The sequence below is a fragment of the Biomphalaria glabrata genome, chromosome 4 (genome assembly GCF_947242115.1).
Source record: "Biomphalaria glabrata chromosome 4, xgBioGlab47.1, whole genome shotgun sequence".
Lineage (NCBI taxonomy): Eukaryota > Metazoa > Mollusca > Gastropoda > Planorbidae > Biomphalaria > Biomphalaria glabrata.
In genome coordinates this window covers 47,627,166-47,647,635 of record NC_074714.1, presented here as the reverse complement: position 1 = coordinate 47,647,635, position 20,470 = coordinate 47,627,166, and the positions used below count along the sequence as shown (strand labels likewise).

Below are 20,470 nucleotides of genomic sequence, written 5' to 3'. Positions count from 1 at the left end.
TTCATTGGTTACCAGGTTGGGGAATCCTCCCAGAAAAAAAATATTTTGACCAATCAAAAAATGTCTCTTATTGTGTTTATTGACCAACATTTGGCAGGCCTAATCAAAATGGCCGACGATCAAAAAATTTGTTTACAAAACGATAAAACAACATTTGATAGTGTCACGATTTCACAAAAAGATTTCAGTTTACAAAATGATGACCTTTCATTTACTTTGGATAATGTAAAAGACACTCACTATTTATCAAAAGGAGGTGAATTTATTGTCAATAATACTGCAGAATGTGTACCAAAAACACTGGCAGTAGACTCCGAAACCTCCGGCGATTCCTCCAAAGTGAGACATGTGTTTAGTCACGTAGGTGACGAAAGAAGTCAATTGGAGACATTTTTCACCAGTGACAATAATGAAGAGGATAACAATATACTCTCAGGGCAGAACTCAAAACGTTTAAAACTGCAAATACCTCAAATATGTTTCTATAACAATAGTAATAACAATTCATTTCATGCTATTCATGCAGTATCTCCCCAAACTTGTGAAAACCCAAGCCCAGAAGGTAAACGAAAGCGTATTCAACATGATTATCGTAGATTGTCAAGTTCTGGTTATGTTGATGATTATGAAAAGGGTAAAGATACCCGCTTTACATCACCCACAGATGCTGACATCTTACCGATTTCTCCAGGAAGAAGCAAAAGTGTCTCACCTAGGACAAAATCCCCAGTGCAAAGCTTAAAAATTTCATTACATTCATCAGAGCAAATAGGTAGGCTTTCTATTATTAGCCTAATTAAATTCTAAAATTGACAATACTTTAATTTTTTTCCTAATTAAATCTAAATTTAAATTGGATGTAAAGCTGCATTTGAGGCTAGATTTTACTGGAGTAAAGCTGCTTTATGGTGGAACATCCCTCTTTTGCCTCCCATATTGAACACCTCACCTTATTTTTATCAATTAGTCTTTATTTTGATGGTTTTTAAAATTGATAATTGTGGTAGTATGGTGCGCGATTATTATTATTTTATATAATATATATGTATACTGTAAATCTAGTATATCAAAAAAAACTAGAGGAAACACTGCTACTGCACACCCTTGTTTTACACTGCTTACAGCACATTATCGTATTTGTATCTATGCATCTTTTATTTGGGAGGAATTTGTTTTGGCGGAACTTCAAAAAGGATAAAAATTCATCTGGTAAATGTATAATTAGCTATTGTAGAAAATTTTAATAAGTGAAGTTTTAAAATTACAATTTTTCTTTTCTTTCTATAGCTATAAACAAGGCTGAGAAAGTTAAAGAAATAGAGACTAAAGCAATCAGTCTTCAGGCACACAAGCTACCTATTAGCAATAGTGATCTACGAGACAAGACTTTATCAGAGCTACCCATAAACAACAAGAAACACCACCACCATCATCATCATCACAGCCATCACCATCATCAAGGAAATCATAAGAAGCACTCAGCTAAAAAGCAAGAATCTCCAGGTGATAACTTGGATGGAGAGCGTGAACTGTTGCAGCTCTCACCTTTAAAAATATTGATTCGGGATCCTTTGAAAGCAGCTTCAAAATCAGCTGGTGCTTGCTTAGTGGATGACAAGGGGAAAAACTCATCGAATCATACCTCAAGCAATAGTTGCACATCGAGTGCTGCCAGCAGGATAAGTGATAATGCACCTGCTGCAGACAGTAATGTAAATGCAGATTGTGCTTTGCATATAGACAGCCACAGTATAGTTTCAAATTCCACAGCAGAAGTAGAAACTCCAAAATCACTACCTTCAGAAGAGAATAAAAATCAGGTAGAGAATCCCATACAGCTTAGCCTTCACAATCCACTGGGCTCACAAGAAGGAATGAAGGTTTCACTTGATGAGAGCCAGGAACAGAAAATGATCCCACTTGAAACCAGTGGACATATCATAGAAACTAAAACAGAACTGTTCTTTAAAGAAGAACCAGTAAGTGACATCACTTCTAATTCCTTAAATAAATTACACTCCCATGCAATTAAAACAGATGTATTCAATAATGAACAAAAGACTTTAGTTAAGCTAGAAGTACAAGATTCTCAAAATAGTAGTTTAACTGCTGAGATAAAATGTGATACATTTGCTAGCAAGCAGCTAGCCAGCCATTGTAAAAATTCATTAAGCAATACCACAGCAATAGAACAGCACTCAAGTGAAATGAACAAAAAACCAGATGATAAGAAAATGAAAGCATCAATGTCGAACGGTGATTCAAAACATGTTTGCAACAAACCTGTTGATTCTTCAAATAAAGAAAAGCAGCATAAACATTTATCATCCAAATCAGAACAGTCCAAATGTGAATCTGGCAGCCACCACAGTGACAAGCACAAATCTAATTTAAGCAGAGAGCATAGCTCTACGAAATCCTCCTCGTCTTCATCCAGGTCACACTCGTCAAAGACCTCTAAAGATCATAAGCATTCAAACTATAGATCTTCAAGGTCAAGGGAGAGCAGAGGTGTTCAGACAGACTCATATTTAGCACATGATCCAGTTATGCCTAAAGAAGGTCCAATGACCTACTCCCAGTCGCTCTATCGCCTCAACTCGAGCACAGACTATTTTCTTGACATTATTCAACCACGTTTTAGAAAGTATATATACGTTGAAAGGCACACTAATGGAGGTGCTTTTGTGCTTCATGCTTATCACGATGAGCTTGCCGAAATGGACAGCAAAACTTTAGAAGAATTTGTAGATCATTATTTTGATCTTGTATTTGGAGAAGTGGTAGAAGGAGAAAGCAGATTTGTCATGGGAATCGTTCACAGTGCTTCTAGGCCTATGCCTGATTTCTTGGATTATTTGGTGGATCATTATCCACATCTTTCAGTCAAAACTGGAAATAAAGGAAAGTCTGATATAGAGACAACAACTTTAGAAAAATTCAGAGAACAAGTAAGTTGTTTCTTTTTTTTTTAATTCTTTTTTAAAGTGAAGCTAACATTTGTTTTTGTTTTTTTATGTCTTTATTTTTTTTAATGTATATTTGATGAATATATACACAAGTATAAAGAAGCAAGTAAAATTAAGGTATTAAGAAAAGTAGAACAGAAATATGATTCATGCACCAAATAACACTGTCAGATCTTATATAAACAGCATTTCCTAAGTCTCTTATTTATGAAATTTACATTAAATGTTGATTTTTACAAACTCAGTGATATATATTTAAAATCCAACTTTTCTTTTGTATTGAAAATTAATGCAACTTAAAGAACATTAAAAAAATACTCCTTTAAAACAAAAGCTTATTAAAACACAACTCACAAGTTTAATGATAAAAATCATTTGGTTAAAATTTTTTAGTGCTTAAAAATTAACTTGAAAAAGAATTTTTATTAAGGTTTGTATGTCAAATATTTAGTGCACAAACTAAAAAATAGAGCATAATCCAGAAAATGTTCATAAACCATTGTTTACTCAGTTTAACATATATTTCTTAAATATTGACAAGTTCTCTATATAAACATACACACACAACATATTTATCTATAGACAGATGTAGGTCTATATAAAATTATTGTGATATCAAAACACATTATTTTTGAAACTATTCAATTTAACTTAAATTGAATATTATATAAAATTTAAAATAATTTAACATCTAACATTTAAAATCCCACTTATTCTATATATTCTCTTTAGACTTTTAAAAGCCAGGTTCACCATCTCATTCTACTGAGACCTTAGAATGGTTTTCTCTTCTATTGATTCATAACCCATTTATAAATTAGTTTTCACCAAGTATGCATCTTCACATTTTTTTTTATAAGATTAACAATTTGTTTTATATTCTGGTAATTAGACATTTTAAATATAAATAATAAGCATGTATGTCTGATGCCATCTCTTGAAACCAAAAAGCATCATGATCTTTGAACTATTTTTATACAAAAAATGTGGTTTGATAGCAAACTATTTTTTTTTAGGCAATTTATGATTTTTTTCCCATTGCAACCTCTCTTGTGACTAAAGAGGCCAGTCTTTGAATATACAAGTGCAATCTGTAAAAAAAAAATATTATTTTATAATCTAAGACTAGGAGATTTTGGATTTAAAACTTTTATTGACAGGACAGGGACTAACTCATATAAAAGTGTCTGTTTCTAATTTTTAATTGTTCTTATCATTTTTACAAAAATAAAAGTTAATCATAAATGTCAGAAAATCAAAGATTATTATATTTTAATCAAGGTAAATTTGGAAATAAAGCTGACTCTTAATAGCCTGACACTTGATAATCCAACATACTCAGTAATCCCATGCAGTGCTGACATAAATGAAATTAATTTCAATGTATGCTTAAATTGTAAAGTAGTACAGTGTGTGAAAGCTTAAAAATGTCTTTTAAAGTATTTTTCTTTTTCATCTATTGTTTATAATTCTATAGCAGTGGTCTTCAACGGGGGCGCTATCGCTATCAGTAAAATTCCAAAACTGCGGTCGAAAATGGAATTATGGTTTAGCTTTTCCTAGATTTAATGCATAACAAACTTAATGAATAAGCAAAGAAATAAATTGGATGTAGCTACTAGAGGTTAGACCTTCGCCTATCTTTGACTAATTTAAAGCTTTGAAATTTCTAATAATGTCAGACTGCAGGAGGCACAATGGTTCCCATTAGCTTAATTTCATTTTGTAGTGAATTCAGCAATAATAATGTGTATATTAAAAATAAAACTAAATTTACAATCAAACCTGAAAACAGTAGGCCCTAATATTCCAAAATTTAAAAGGGGTCTATTCTTAGGATTTGAAAGAAAGTCATGAAAATCAGAATAATTTTTGCGTGTAATCACTGCAAATTATTTGACATAATTTTTGTATAATGATAATATTTGCAATGCCTTAGATTCCGAAGATTATGGCTGAGTGCAGTGTTTCACATATTTACATAAACCCAGTTGCGACCTTCATATTTTCCCGAATCGTGTGCAGACAAAGCCGTTGTCTGCTTGCAGTCTATTTAAGTTTTCTATCCTGTCTTCAATAATGGCTTTTCTTTGAGTCTCAAATGTTTGTCTCGCAGCTTTTGTGAGAGCTCTCTGTCTCTCTGAGAGACCATCTGCTGCCTGATAATGCTGCCAATTACTTTTCCTCTATGCCAGTGAGGGCATCATTTTAGTGCTTACGGGGGGCACCTCTGTAACTCTGCCCTGCTCTAAGCTCGCCAAAGAAGATCGCCTCAGGTATGCGGTCGTCTCCCGTGCTGGATAAGTGTTATTGACAGCAAAAAAATTAATAAATAAATGACATTTTGTTCAACTTTGCCTTCTCATGCTTCTTCATAAGTGTTTTTCTTAGAGGGGGGTGCTGGGGGAATTTTTTTTAAAGAAAAAAGATGAAAAGGGAGCAGTAGGCCAAAACAGGTTGAAGACCCCTGTTCTATAGTCTTGTAAGTGATAAATATATTTATAAGAGAATATATTATTTCATCTTAAATAGAATTTTCTTGACATATATATATTATATATTATGGTTAAATTCTTTGAAGTACAGCCAACCCTTCTAACCAACACCCTTCTGGTCCCATAACCATCCAATTCTCAAGAGTCAACTGTATTTAAATAATGTTGTTCTTCGACTATGATTGAAACAAATACTAAAGTCCATGTAGTGCCTATTTTCGGAAGTACATAAATGGGCCTTATTGTCAGTCTGGAGCTAACTATACAATACATTCATTGGGATCCCTTTACTAAACCAAAATTAATTTTCTGATTTTGATTAACACACACACAGAGCCAGTCAAGACAGTATAATGGAATGATTGATGAGGTTAACCCCCCAAAAAACATTTAATTTCCTTTTTATTAAATTTCTTTTAATTATTGTTTCTGCCAATAGTCTTTCTTCCAGTTTTATTACACCTATGGATCATTTAAGCTTTAGGACTATGAATATAAATGTTGATTGCAACATTGGAAAATCCTTTTTAAAAATCTAAAATCCAGACTTATGTATAATATAATGTATGACAGTTCACTAAAACCCAAAATGTTGATATTCTACATTCATGCGCATTCAGAGTTAGTACTTGGTAACTCATTTTGTTGGTTGAAAAGTAACAACTTTACAGCAATATGAAGAAATTGTTGATCTAAAAGTTTTGATACATCTGCATCTGTTTTTCCAGATTGATCAAACTTACAAGGGAGGTGTGTTTCGTGGTGGTGGCCTTGACCAGGTCAGTCTTGTCGGGAAAGTCAATGAAGAAGCTGGTGACTTTTTCCCTGAGCTACTTGACACACTTGAATCAGATGCTTTCATTAGAGCTGTGACACCTTGGGGTCGTCTTTCTAAAGTAAAGATGGCATCTCGTAAGGAAAGTGATGATGGTCCCATTTTATGGACCAGACCTGGTGAACAGATGATACCACCTGCTGAAATGTCCAAATCCCCCTTGAAAAGGAAAAGGTATGGTTTATAGCAATAGCAATTGGTACACAGCGCTAGTTTTAATTTTCTTTTGTGTTGGCTTTTTATTAAACAAATGTAATTTAAAAAGAAATGAAAGTGGGGGGCTTGTCCCTATTGAACTCTGGTATATGGAGAGAATGTGGTTTTGGGGATTAAAATCTAGTAGAGATGTTTAGTCATTAAACTCCAACTTGCATTAAATGTTTGGACACTAAAATGAAGAGAGAAATGATTGTTCACACATTTTATTAAACATTTTTTTAAAAATGTTGTTTCTACATTCCAGGGGAGCTAACGAATTAAAAAATTTGCATTATTTACCACGTGCATCTGAACCTCGTGAGTTTCTCTTTGAAGATCGCACTAGATGTCACGCTGATCATGTTGATCATGGACCAGAGAGAAGAACCACAGCTGCTGTTGGCATGTTAAAAGCAGTTTATAAAAGGGGAGATAAGTAAGTACTTTATCCTAATCATCATACGAATTTTGGCTTGAAACGCTCTATTCTTCCATTTTAAAAATCCTAGATAAAAAGCTTTCAATTATGTTGTGTCACTATGCTAACATCAAAATCTGTGTTATATAACTCAAAAGAGATAGTGTTTTTTACAGTGAATAACATTTCTGTTGACTAAGACTAAGATTGCTTTATTGATCCTTACGGAAATTTGTTGTGATTACAAGGACTCTTTTCTCATATAAAGACAACACAACAGAAAAATACACATAAATACAACAGACAACATAAAGAGTTCATTCAGCGACTACACACACATGTATCTTGGTGCATTTCATGTTCATGAGCTATTTAACTAATAAACTAATATCTTTAAATTATATATTTAACTTAATTCAGCATTTTTTCTACTAATTAATTCAAATTAACAATTCTTAGCTTAGGACTATTTTGTCTCACTAATCCTCACTAATCCTTATAATTTATTAGATCTAGAATCTAGTCTATATATAAAAATTTATTATTATTATATCCTTAGATTTTAGATCTAGTCTGTCTAGTGTTAGACTTAGACTTTAATTAAGGCTTTAGATCTACTAATCATCTACTAATACTACTAATAATAACTAATAGTAATATTCTATGTAGTTAGTTATACACGTAAATATATTGATCTAGAATTAGATCTAGAATCTAGTCTAGGTCCACATTTTGAATTTAATAAACCATTTGATTTGATTTAATTGTCATTGTAAACTAGCTTTCACTTTAGATTTAGACTTAACTTAGGCATTGTAAACCTTAAACTAGATTTAGACTAGACTCCTTTAAAAACTAAAATCAAGAACAGTCATCATGAAATTGCTCTGGCTATTTATCCTAATAATCACCAAATGCACACTAGCTGAACACAGAACTAGATCTACCTTTGTCAACACTAAACTTAAAAAGGAAACAACAGTCATAATCAATCATCACACTTTAGAACAATGCAACTTCAAAAATAACCTAACATACACATCTATAACATTAAAGAAGATTACCCATCACAAATGGAAGTTCTCAATCAGACACAGCAGAAATAAATACCTATCACTGTTAATATTAATGGCAGGAGATGTAGAGTCAAATCCAGGGCCTAGATCTAAAGATAGATGCAACATCTGCAAAAAAATATGCACCCTGAAACAGAAAGCCATTCAATGTGACACGTGCGATGAATGGTATCATGCATCATGTCTCCATATGAATACACCTGTGTATTATGCCTTAGGCAACAAAGACGCATCATGGCACTGTGTACCGTGTGGGTTACCTCAGTTTACATCAGGACTGTTTGATTCCTTTGATGCGGACACTTCTAACCCATACAACATCCTAAACACCATCCCGAACCAAACTCACCAACCACTAGCCAGATCCACTCCTGTTAAACCTAAATCTACTAAAATTAATACAACAGCCTCACTAAACAAACCTACTAAAGAAGTAATACCAAAATACCTTAAAACCTTAGTTATAAATTTTCAAAGCATTAGGAACAAAACAGCAGACTTAGAAATTTTATTAGAATGTGAGAAACCAGACATAATTGCAGGAACAGAAACTTGGCTGCATCCTGAAATTTATAATGCAGAAATTTTCAATAGTAATTATGAAATTTTTAGAAAAGATAGGGCTGATAATCATGGAGGAGTTCTTTTAGCAATAAAAAACACTCTTATAGCAGAAGAAATTACCTTACCTAACTCAAAAAATGTAGAATCAACATTTTGTAAAATTAATACCACCTCAACATCCCTAATAATAGGCAGCATTTACAGACCACCAAATTCTAGTTTAGAATACATGCAGGAACTATGTAATCAGATTACTACACTTAAAGAGACAAATAAAAATGCAGTTTTTTGGATTATGGGTGATTTCAACCTACCTGATATAAATTGGAAAACACTAACCATAGATAAACACCAAAACCTTAAGGACATAAATGAGCTTTTCATAGAAACTTTACACAACCTAAGTTTAGATCAAATCATTAAAAAGCCAACTAGATTAAACAACACATTAGATCTCTTCTTAACCAACAGACCTGGATTAGTAGTTGATTATGAAATTATCCCTGGTCTATCAGACCATGAGATCATAAAAATACACAGTCAGATAAAAGCAGTAGCCAATACAAAACTCAAAAGAAAAATCTTACTCTGGAATAAATGTAACCTAACACAACTACACCAAGCTGCACTAAACTTTCAACAAACATTCTTATTAGAAAAAGACATTAACCAACCAGTCGATGACCTCTGGAATTTCATTAAAAACCATCTTAAAAGCATAATAGAAAATCATATACCAACTAAATACACATCAAACAAAATAAATAAATGCTGGTTTAATAATAGACTAAAGAAGCTTTGTAAACAGAAGGAAAACCTCTATAGAAAATTTAAAGAAACTAATGCAGAAAGAGTTTACAAAAAGTATATAAAAATTAAACACTTAACCCAAAAAGTAAGCAGACAGCTGCAGAGTGAATACATAAACAATGTAATATCTAAAGATAACAACAAAAACCTATGGTCATACATTAAGTCTAAGAAAATGGAAACAACAGGCGTAGCGCCATTAAAAGATGAACATAACATAATACATAATGATAATGAAACTAAAGCAAACATTCTAAACAAATACTTTGCATCAGCATTCTCAGCCCCAGGAGACAAAGACATATTACTGAATTTGAACCAAGTAGACAACATAGAAGATATAGTAGTACAAGAAAATGGAATTCAGAAACTATTAGCCAACACCAAACCAAATAAAGCTTCTGGACCTGATGGTATTCCAGCTAGATTACTCAAAGAACTAAGTAATGAGCTAGCCCCAGTGTTCAAAATACTCTTTCAGGCTTCATTTAACCAGGGCAGAGTACCAAAGGACTGGAAAGAAGCTAATGTCACCCCCCTATTTAAAAAAGGAGAAAAATCTGACCCAGGGAACTACAGACCAGTATCACTTACCAGCATCACATGTAAAATCCTAGAACACATAATATGTAGCAACATCATAAACCACTTAGACAAACATAATGTCCTCACACCATACCAACATGGCTTTAGGAAATATAGATCATGTGAAACACAACTAATAGGACTAATTGATGATTTTTCAAAAGGTTTAGATAATAGTGAACAAATAGATGCTATCTTACTAGATTTTTCTAAGGCTTTTGACAAAGTTCACCACCATAGTTTGCTTAAAAAATTAAAATATTTCGGCATTAATGGTCCACTGCATCAGTGGATTAAAGACTTTCTGATAGGGAGAGAACAAACTGTAATAATAAATGGCTCTAAATCAACACCGATAACAGTAAACTCAGGTGTACCTCAAGGTACAGTCTTGGGTCCACTACTATTTTTAATTTACATAAATGATTTACCAAATTGCATTAGTTCAGGAACAAAAGTCAGATTATTTGCAGACGATTGCATAATATATAGAACAATAAAAACAACACAAGACACAGATATTTTACAAAGAGAATTAGATGAATTACAGAAATGGGAATCAAATTGGAGCATGTCTTTCCACCCAGAAAAATGTCAGTTGTTAAGAGTAACAAAAAAACTAAAACAAATTAATTCCACTTATCTTATTCATGGCAAACCAGTATCACAGACTAAAAACGCAAAATACCTAGGTGTTATAATAAATGAAAAACTATCATGGAATCCACATATTGATGAAACTACAAAAAAATCAAACAAAGCATTAGGATTTATTAAAAGAAATTTCTATAAATCAAATAAGAACATAAAACTAAAATGTTACTTAACCTTGGTTAGGCCAATAATAGAATATGCATCCTCCGTTTGGGACCCCTCAACTCAAGAAAACATTAAGAAACTGGAACAGACACAAAATAGAGCAGTGAGATTCATAACAAACGAATATTCACATTTGACTAGAGTAACACCTTTAGTAAAATCACTAAATTTAGAAAGCCTTCAGGACAGAAGGCTCAAAAGTAAAGTAGCAATCATACATAAAACACTGAACCATAATCTTCAAATACAAAAACAAAATTTAATAAAATACTCTGAAAGACACAAAGATAAAGGCACATTCCTCGTCCCATATGCTAGGACAAATTTGTACAAATACTCCTTCTTCCCTAGTGCTATTAGAGCATGGAATGGGTTGCCTGAGCTAGCCAGGAAAACCAGTGACTTGGCAGAATTTAAGTCATTGGTTAATATGCATGACTAAATGCATGACGCGTAGGACGTAATCATCTTCTTTTTTGAAGTAACGTCTGTATTATATAAGATAAGATAAGATGAGTGGCGGTGATAGAGTCTGACCGAGTGAGGGACAAACGAGTTTTTGTACCGCCCTGTTCTTGTTTTGATTGACAGCAGTTGCCCACTTTGCGGCGACCTGACATAGTTCTGATGTAGCAGGTGGCCATTGTCTTCCAAGATTTTTCAATTTTTCTTAGGCACTTTTGTTCAAAAAGATCCTTTAAATGTGGTAATGTTGTGAGTGTAATTGTTGATGCTTTTTTAATGATGTTTTCAAGACGTTGCAATAGTTTAGATGAGGCGTTGCCAGGCAGAGTAAGAACTGGGCAAAAAATTCAATTTTAGCTAGGTAGTTATCCCCCTCAAAGAAACAACAGTAAATGCTCTTTGCTCTTCAGAACTCTGTTGACCTTTTAACATTACCCCAATGAACTAGTTGTACCACAGTGATGGAGTACATTGGAAGTCAGCTACAAAGTGACACTATATTGACATTTTAAATTCAAACATTCTATTGGAGAATTTTAAAAACACTTTCACTCATTGCAGAAAACAGAAAATTTCTTAATGCCAAGCTACTTTTCATGATGGTCACACACTGAATGGGATATGTGGTCAAATGGTAGAGCAAACATAGGAGTAGAGGCTATTCTGGGCTGTTAGTTGGTATCATCCCTTTATTAAGACAAGAACAATGACCAGTCACTTTTTCTCTTCCCCACACCCATCTGGTCTGTCATTGATACAATTATAACACAAGTATTCTGGTTTTGCTATCCATTGATGACACAACAGTTATTGTTTTAATTGGTGTGTTTTTCCCTGATTTTTGTTTTCTTGTTGAGGAAGGTTAATGTTAATGAAAAAATTTCCTAACATTAATAACATTAAATATTTATTCGACTAAAGTTAACATCAATTGGTTTATTTCATTTTTTTTTTCCTCTTCAAGTGATGAGTTTCATCCTCCAGAAGGTCGCGTTGTCAAGGATGTCATCTGTTTTCATCCGGGGGACTTTCTCCAGCTGTCTGACCTTCTCCAACTTGACCTCCATGAGCCTCCAGTTTCACAGGTTGGTTTCACGCTAGTCTGTTGTTGTTTTTGTGTAAAACTTTAGTAGACATAGTTTAATATATCTTCAACATAATCTTTCTTTACACACAAGCCAATTGCTTTGTTGTTGGTTTTATTTTTCAAAGCGAGTTAATTTGTGTTATACAATATATATATTTTGTGTATGCTATATTTTCTGTATAGAATTTATGGCTATTTTATGGATTGTACAAATTGATAATAAATTTGAAATAGACGAGTCAAAGTCATTTAGTTTCTGTTTTACTTTGTTGCAGTGTGTGACTTGGGTAGAAGAAGCGAAGCTTAACCAGTTAAGCCGTGATGGGATTCGTTATGCACGCATACAGTTGAGAGACAATGACATCTATTTTATTCCCCGCAATGTCATACACCAGTTTAGATCTGTCTCGGCCGTCACCAGTATTGCTTGGCACATTAGGTAACTTTCAAATATTTTTTTTCTGGTCTTGAAAATGAAATTGTTCATTGATAGAAGATTTCATGAACAGTGGTTAAGCCCAGGACACTTGGCAATAAAAGTAGTTCCCTACATATTTACTTGTTATTGTTGGCTTTGTTGTTTCTACTTTTTTCACTATGCTATGTGTTGCCAGTCCAAATTTGAGTCAGAAGCCCATCATTTCAACATTTTGTTCCATGCTGTTTGTTAACACTTGTGGTAAACTTATTAAGTAAATGCTAATTACTACTACCTGTATTTGATAAGTAAACAAAGTCAATGCAAAGAAGCCTTTGGGAAAAATGAAACCCTTTTTTATACGACTTATATTTGTATACATACATTGTAGTGAACTAAAATATAAAGTTCTCCGCTCTTGGCTTAGATAGGTGAGAATTTTTTTTTTTTTTTTTTTTTTTATTTTTGTTTACGACATTTTTTTTTTGTCTTCCTTCAGACTGAAAACCTACTACAAACATTTGCTACAGTCTGAGGAGACCAAGGTCAGTGAGGATACACTAGACAGACCTGTTAAATGTGAACTTGAGGAAGACATTGCTCGTAGCCATTCCTCACCAGTTAAAGATAAAGGAGCAAGCTCTGTAATCAACTCACAAGCTATTTTATCTGACTTAAAGACCCCAGATAAACACAAAAACCATGGTGTCACCAAGAAATCAGATCAAAGTGATAGACCTCGTCCTGATGATAAGTTGAACTTCACTAAGGAAGAGCAGCCTAAAGTCAGTCATCTTGAAAAGCAGAAAGTCTCTAATGAAGACAAGTTGAAAGCTGTTTCAAAAAGCAGCAAGGAGACTGACAAAGAGTCTAGCAGGAAAGATAAACAATCATCTAGATCAGATAAGGTGCATAGCTCATCCAAATCCAAAACTTCATCTGATTCTGACAAGAAAAAGACGCTGACCAACGGCGAGAGTACGTCTTTATCAGACAAATCAGCCAAGCACAAACTGCCAGACTTAATCAAAGATCACAAATCTTCTGGGCATGTTAAAATAAAATTGGGCAGTGATGATAAACAAAACTGCCAAGACCGGGAAACCCAGAAGGTTATAAAAACTAACTGCAGCAGTGATAAGACACTTATCAGAAGTGACTCCAAGAAAGACTCCTCCAGTAAGACGACCAAGCCAGAAAGTCCAGCCAAGAAAGACAAACATTCAAGTGATAAATTTAGTAAGACTTCCAGCACTTCTTCAAAGTCTAGTGACAGAAAGAAGAGTGAGCACAATTCAGTGAAGTCCAGTTCTGATCATAAAACCAAGCCATCGTCCTCATCTGATAAACATAGATCTGATAAGCATAGAATCTCATGCCATTCAAAGGATCACACTAAGTCATTGCATCATGGTCAGGCCAAAGAAAGTAAAGATGAACCCTCATGTAAAGACAATGATGATACATCACAGAGAAACAAAAATGACCTCTCACTTGGAGACAAAGATAACTTATCCCCCAAAAATATAGATGAAAAACCAAGCATCACTAATGGCTGTAACTTACCTCTAGACAAAGAAACAGAAACTAGTGCTGAGGTTACACCTGTGCATAGAATAGCTCATGTAAGTCAGCCTTCTAATGAGAAGGTTGATGTTGTCATGTCCACCTCTGAACCTGGCTCACTCCCAAACTCTGTTGCTATGCAGCCAGGTGAAGGCATCTCCCCACCCAGCACGGTCATTCTGGATTGTAAAGCTAGTTTTGTGCCTCCCACTACATATGGATCAGGTGACCCAATCAGATGTGATAGTGAGACCATAGCTGAAAAGACAGTCAACGAGGCAGATTCAGCTGAAACTAAAAAACGGAAGCATTTGCCAGAGGACCCTTGTGATGAAGGCATTCCTTATAAAATATCAAAATCACAAGACAGCCTTATCCCTCAGATGACCTCCGATGAGGTCAACATGACCCCACATTCATCATTGTAAGGTTGAACTTGTCATTTGTTATGGAACTATTATGCACACTCTGTTACATCTGGCCATATGTTATGTGTTGTAGACGCTCTCTTGATGGCCACAGCTATGTCAACTGTATCTACTATTTGTTGTGTATGTATAGCATTGGGCAATAGACTTGTTGACTTTTTTTTTGTTACACTTTGTATTATTATCTTATCTACATTGACATACCAATACGTTGATGCTATTATTAAAAGTCATTCTAACATTAAGAAATGGTTTTCAAGAAAAAAACATAGACGTTTGATACATATACCCCTTAGGATGATACTGAAGTCACCAGAAGGAAGAACATGTAATTTCATGAAATGATTTCAGTAATCTTTCAATTGTTGAAAACATCTAAAATCGAATTAATTGGTAATAGATTTTATGCATAAAATTAATAAAATTATACAGTAATTTCTGAGAGAAAAAAAGATTTTAAAATGTATTGACAAATGGATAACAAATTTTACAAATTAAAAAAAAAACATTTGATTATCTTAGAGTTAAGTTTTGTGGGTCTTCATTTACTAACCACCACATGTACATAGCAGTGATAATAGTATATAATTTTCTAGTCATTAGGAATGAATCATCATTTGTATTCGATTCTTAAAAGATTTTCTAAATTTAACAACAATCAGACTATTTTAATGTTATTTCTTCAAGTGTGGAAGAAGTTTAGTAGCATCTTTTTATTTATCTCAAACCTACAATTGAAAGTTAGTTTGTTGTAGAAATTGGAAAATCTATATGCTCATTAAATTAAAAACTCTCTTTATTTATTATGACTTTCTTTAGGAGTTTTTTTGTTTATGCATTGTAAAATTTAATTTTGTCCTTTTTAAAGCCAAACCCACATATTAAAATTAGTCCACAACTTTGGTCCCTGAACTATATAAAGAATGACACAGAAAAAAAAAATATACACACTGTGCACTCTTGTATTGAATCAGAGCTTCTGTCTAATGAAAATGTGTACCCAGCCAAGGACTTGAACCCCCACTGTACATATTTGTTTCATTACTTCTATTTATTGTACATTGTATTTCAAGTTGTTCAATAGTTTATCAATCAATCTGCTTTGTTTGTTACCTATTTTCTCAATTGATGTGAAATGTTTGTTTTTCTATTGCCAACTTTGTTCTCAAATCCACAATTAATTGCAAGACTTGTTTCTATTTAGTGCCAGAAATGTTTCATGTATATTTTACAAATTTTGTAAATAGAGATCTATTTTGATTTGAAGTTGATGTAGTTTGACTTGATCCCCAAATTATATGCATACTTGACTTTCTTGTTTTGGTGAGTCAAGCTGTTAGATATTTAGTTTATAGGTGTCAGGAGCACACAGGCCAGACACCAGTGCAATTTTTTTTTTTTTTGATGGTTGTTTCCCATGTTGTTATTTTTTTTTTTTAATGTTTGTTCTATTTTTTACTTTTATTGTCGTACTTCTAAATGAAAATGTTGGTTTACCTTAAAACTTCTGCAATGAGGCTGAAACTGTCACTCTGTCTTGGCAGTATCTATCTGACCACCTAGGCTTCAAAGGACCATAAAATGCTTGATTCAAGTAGGAGTGATGGATTGTCTTTCCTTTGAATTTGCCATGAATTGTTACATTTCTTGGCAGTTTGCTACACAAGCATGATTTTTGCCTTGAATTCTAAATTAGACTGGATCTTGATTCAAATTCATTCTTCTTCGAAAACCTTAGCAAAGATTTTAAAAATGTATGTATCAAAAGTACATGTAAATTTTATTGTAAGGTGTCAGAAATAGATTTTAAAATAACATTAAAAAGTGAATTAGAAATAAATCGTTATAAGAAAAGTTTTTTTTTCTTTTCTCAAAGGCTGTGAAATTAACAGTTTTGACCTGGAAACATTAAAGCATGTATAAGGCTTAGGCCTCAGTTGAGTAGAAAAATCACAATTAAGTGACTATAAGGCATTGAAGTGTAGACTTGTGTGTTGTTAAAGTTTGACCAGTGTGTGTGTCCACCTGTTTGGCTCTCACTAGTTTGTCTTCAGATCTTTTGAACAGCAAGACAAATTCTTGAAGAGATGTATCTCAATTCTACTGCCCCCCCCCCCCTTTTTTTTTTTTTTTTTTTTTTTTTTTTTGACATTTCAATCTTTTTGTTAGTGGCATTCCTGTTCTGTTTCTATACCGTTGAAATTATTGTATGCACAACAGAAGTATATGTGTGGGTTTATGAAATGTTACAAAATGTTAGTCTCTTTCAGTGGCGTAGCTCAGGAGTTTACCTTTTTAGGCATCCTTGCATTTTGGCATTCAGCATCATGACAGGAAATAATATACTTAATAAATATGCATCTAAATTCCAATTGCTACAAGATGAAAGCAAAATTAACAAGAAATAATCATTAAGACTCTTAATAAGTAATACCATTGTTAAGTGGTGAGATGATGCACAAGTGACAAATCTCAATGGACCTCATTCACCAATTGTAAACAAACAACATTTAGCCACGTGGTGCTCTATCTCTTCTATATAATTTACGATCTCATGTTTAATTCATGATGGTTGTCACGTGACAGTTTTTTTCGTTGTTTTATCAATAAGATCACGTGACTAAATGTTGTTTGTTTACGATTGGTGAATGAGGTCCATTCATATCGCCTCACGTGGTGCTTTCTGTGCAGCAAAGGTCATCTATAACATCTAGATCAATGCTGTCTAGTATTTTTTTGAATCAAGGTGCATAGCAAGATTACATGGCAGTGGTGTAATCTTGAATATTTAATGTAAAATAAAGTTAGGACATTCATTTGGGGATCTGGGGGGGGGGGGATTTACGAATTTGGACTTCCCACCCACCCAGGCTATGCCACTGGTCTCTTTTTTTAGAAAGAATTTCTTATTCTCTTCAGTTAGTTTAACTTCATTTCAAAATGTGTGTGTGTACTGTTTTTGTGTTGTCTCTTCATTGGTTGATACATTTGATGACAGAAAGTACCATTTGATACTGTTTCCTTGTCATTGATCTAGAAGAATGTGTTCTTTTATTCTTTTTATAAACTTGAGCTTTTACAGTCTTGTTTTTTTTTCTTTCTGGACAATTACACTCAGACAGACATGCAAACATTTTCAGCATTAAACAATAAAAAATAAATAGCTGTAAGAATCTTTGCATTTTCTGATACTAAATAAAAATGTTTATTTACAAACAGTATATATATATGTATTTTAATTAGTGCTGTTATGATTCAAGTAAGCTTTTAAACAATCTATATATGAATAATCTATATGTTAAATTATTTTGTATTATATTCTCCATACATGTTAGAGGTAGAATCTTCTGATTTCTAGATGAGGAGTTGTCTTCTGATTTCCTTAGAGACCAAAGCTCTAAACCTTCTTTTGTTTTCTACTCTTAAAAAAACAAACTGTGTGACCTGGCCCCTTTGGCTCCCAGTGACAATCTTTTGACTCTTTTCTGTGAGTGTGTCTGGAAGTACAGAGCATTGTTTGTACTCTACTACTTAGTGTGATACTCGAGGCAGCAACTTTTGTCTTTTCTCTGTGATTGTAGTTGGTGGTGGTCTTCATTTCTTGGTCATCAAACTGTGTGTGTGTGTGTGTGTTCAAGTAGGCTGTGACTAATGTCCTCTATGTAGTACACTGTCAGAGATCAATATATCATTGTACGTTTTACATCTTATTTCCCTTGTTTTGCTGTAAATACCTATGTATTAAATTAAAACTTGATTTCAAATTGTACCAATCAGGTTTGTGTTGGTCTCTCTGTTCATAGAGAACTATTCAATAATGACTTGGACATGGAGGTATGTAGATATCAAACAATGGAAAGCTTTTTTTTGAAGAGATAGTCCGCTTCGCTTGATGGGGGAGAAAAAATGAAGTATATCCTTTGCCAAAGAATACCAAAGATCTTTGGTTTGCATGAAATTAAACATTTGGGATGAGTGGCTACCACAGACTTTGAAAACAAAACACAGCTCTGGTGAACAATGGCCATTTGTACATAATATTCTTCGACCAGCTACATACACTCTCACTCCTTTGACCATCTACATACACTCTCACTCCTTTGACCAGCTACATTCATTCTCCTACTTATCCAATGCCAAAGAAACTAACAAAGTGGATAAATGAGTTTTTGAGGTTTCTGCAAGATTTCGGCCATCAGTTTTTAAAACTATTCCTTTACTGTCTAACCCATAGTTTATTTTATTGATTAACGTTGATCCCAGAGTTCATCAACAGATAAGTCAAACTAGTTTCTAGTGGTAGATTTTACACAAAGCAGGGAACAATTAATTTTTTTCTTGCAATTTAATATGACTTTTCGATAAACTTTCTTAAGCCAGTTATTTCCCCTTGGTTATTTGAACTCAATACTGCTGCTTTAGAAATAATGAAATCCTTGGAGTCCTAAAGAATTAATTTGGGCTATAGTAGACTCAATAAGAAGTGGCCGAGTAGGGCATTAGGTCAAGATCTGCAAACAAAATGATCATACTCAGCGAATCCGTCCCTGAATTTGAGTTAGGTTAGGCCCTAATGCCGAATGAAGACGAACTCATCTATTTTCAAAAGACATACTATGTGACCGTGGCTAGAAGAGCAGAAAGAACATCTCGCCTCCGTTTATCTGTTCCCTGGGAGAGTCACGCGCAGAGTTTATTGTTATAGGAGATAAGGAAGTACCAGTATAGTCAAGGGAGGTAAAGGAGAGGCTGTCTCGGGAGAGTTGGGATGTCACGTGTGAGTCCTATGAGGGGAGATGAGGAGCTAATGATATGTCTAAAGTTTTAAAAAAAAATGGTGATGTGTGGAAAAGGGGAAGGGGCCAGGGGGGAAGCCAGGATTTTATTTCGGGGGGGGGGGGGGTTGGGGGGGGTGTTTTCTCCCCCCCCCCCCCCCGAATTTTTTTTTTAATATGTATTTATGTGTGTGTGTGTACATAATCTTTATTGCATTCTGACCCTTCATTCTTTCGGAAGACGTTTATTGTGCCCTAGAATAGGTTCTTCCATGAGTTAGTGATAAAATTGTCCGCGCCAATATTAGCAAGGGGGTCTGGGGGAGCGCTAGGAGCTCCCCCAGCGCGGGGCGAAGCCCCGCCTCCAAGCACTATTTCTGGTATTGAAAGCCAACAAAATGCATATTCTGAGGTATCTACAGTGCATTTTCCTGCTATTAAAAAGTTTTATTTCCAAAACCTAATGTGCTATTCTTACTGACTTAGACCCTACCGCGCCGTTCGGAGCATTTGACGTCAAGCTGTTTCCATAAAATCTGTCACTGGTAATGTCTGAAGCCTCTTCCCACCTGCCATGAGGACCTCAATGAATGAGTGGCGTCAAGTTGTACTAGGATATCATTGCAACTCTTCTTATGCGTAATTCATTTTGTCGGAGAACATGTTCCGCAAACCTCATGCGTCGCTCTCTCACAATCTTACTAAAGGGTCGACTCCCAGTTCGGCATAGGATTTCCTTGATTTAAACCCGATCTCTATAACTGAATCCTAAAATCTGTCTTAGCCATCTTTGTTGAGCCACATTTAGTGTTTTTCAATTTCGGCAGATGACTATTCACTGCAGTTTATTAAGGGAGCCCTGCCACTGGTAAAAATGTGTAACCACTCTTGAATACGCTCTGGAATTAAGTGACTGTAGTTTGCTTTAGATTTTATATCGAAAAGAGAAGTTTTATCGTCAA

The 20,470-nt window shown here is 34.1% G+C and overlaps 1 protein-coding gene across 1 annotated transcript; it reads left to right on the top strand.

Annotated features, from left to right (window-relative positions):
* Positions 1-91: 91 nt before the first annotated feature.
* Positions 92-18,502, top strand: LOC106074539 (uncharacterized). Its single transcript, XM_056027195.1, has 7 exons — positions 92-772; positions 1,288-2,951; positions 6,193-6,473; positions 6,763-6,933; positions 12,199-12,319; positions 12,597-12,760; positions 13,239-18,502. The coding sequence occupies exons 1-7, from the start codon at positions 109-111 to the stop codon at positions 14,731-14,733; spliced, it is 4,560 nt and encodes a 1,519-aa protein (XP_055883170.1). The 5' UTR covers positions 92-108; the 3' UTR covers positions 14,734-18,502.
* The last annotated feature ends 1,968 nt before the right edge of the window (positions 18,503-20,470 follow it).

Coding starts and splice junctions, on each gene's coding strand:
- LOC106074539 (XM_056027195.1), top strand. CDS start 109: ATGGCCGACGATCAAAAAATTTGTTTACAAAACGATAAAACAACATTT. Junction 773..1,287: donor ACATTCATCAGAGCAAATAG/GTAGGCTTTCTA, acceptor TTCTTTCTATAG/CTATAAACAAGGCTGAGAAA. Junction 2,952..6,192: donor TAGAAAAATTCAGAGAACAA/GTAAGTTGTTTC, acceptor CTGTTTTTCCAG/ATTGATCAAACTTACAAGGG.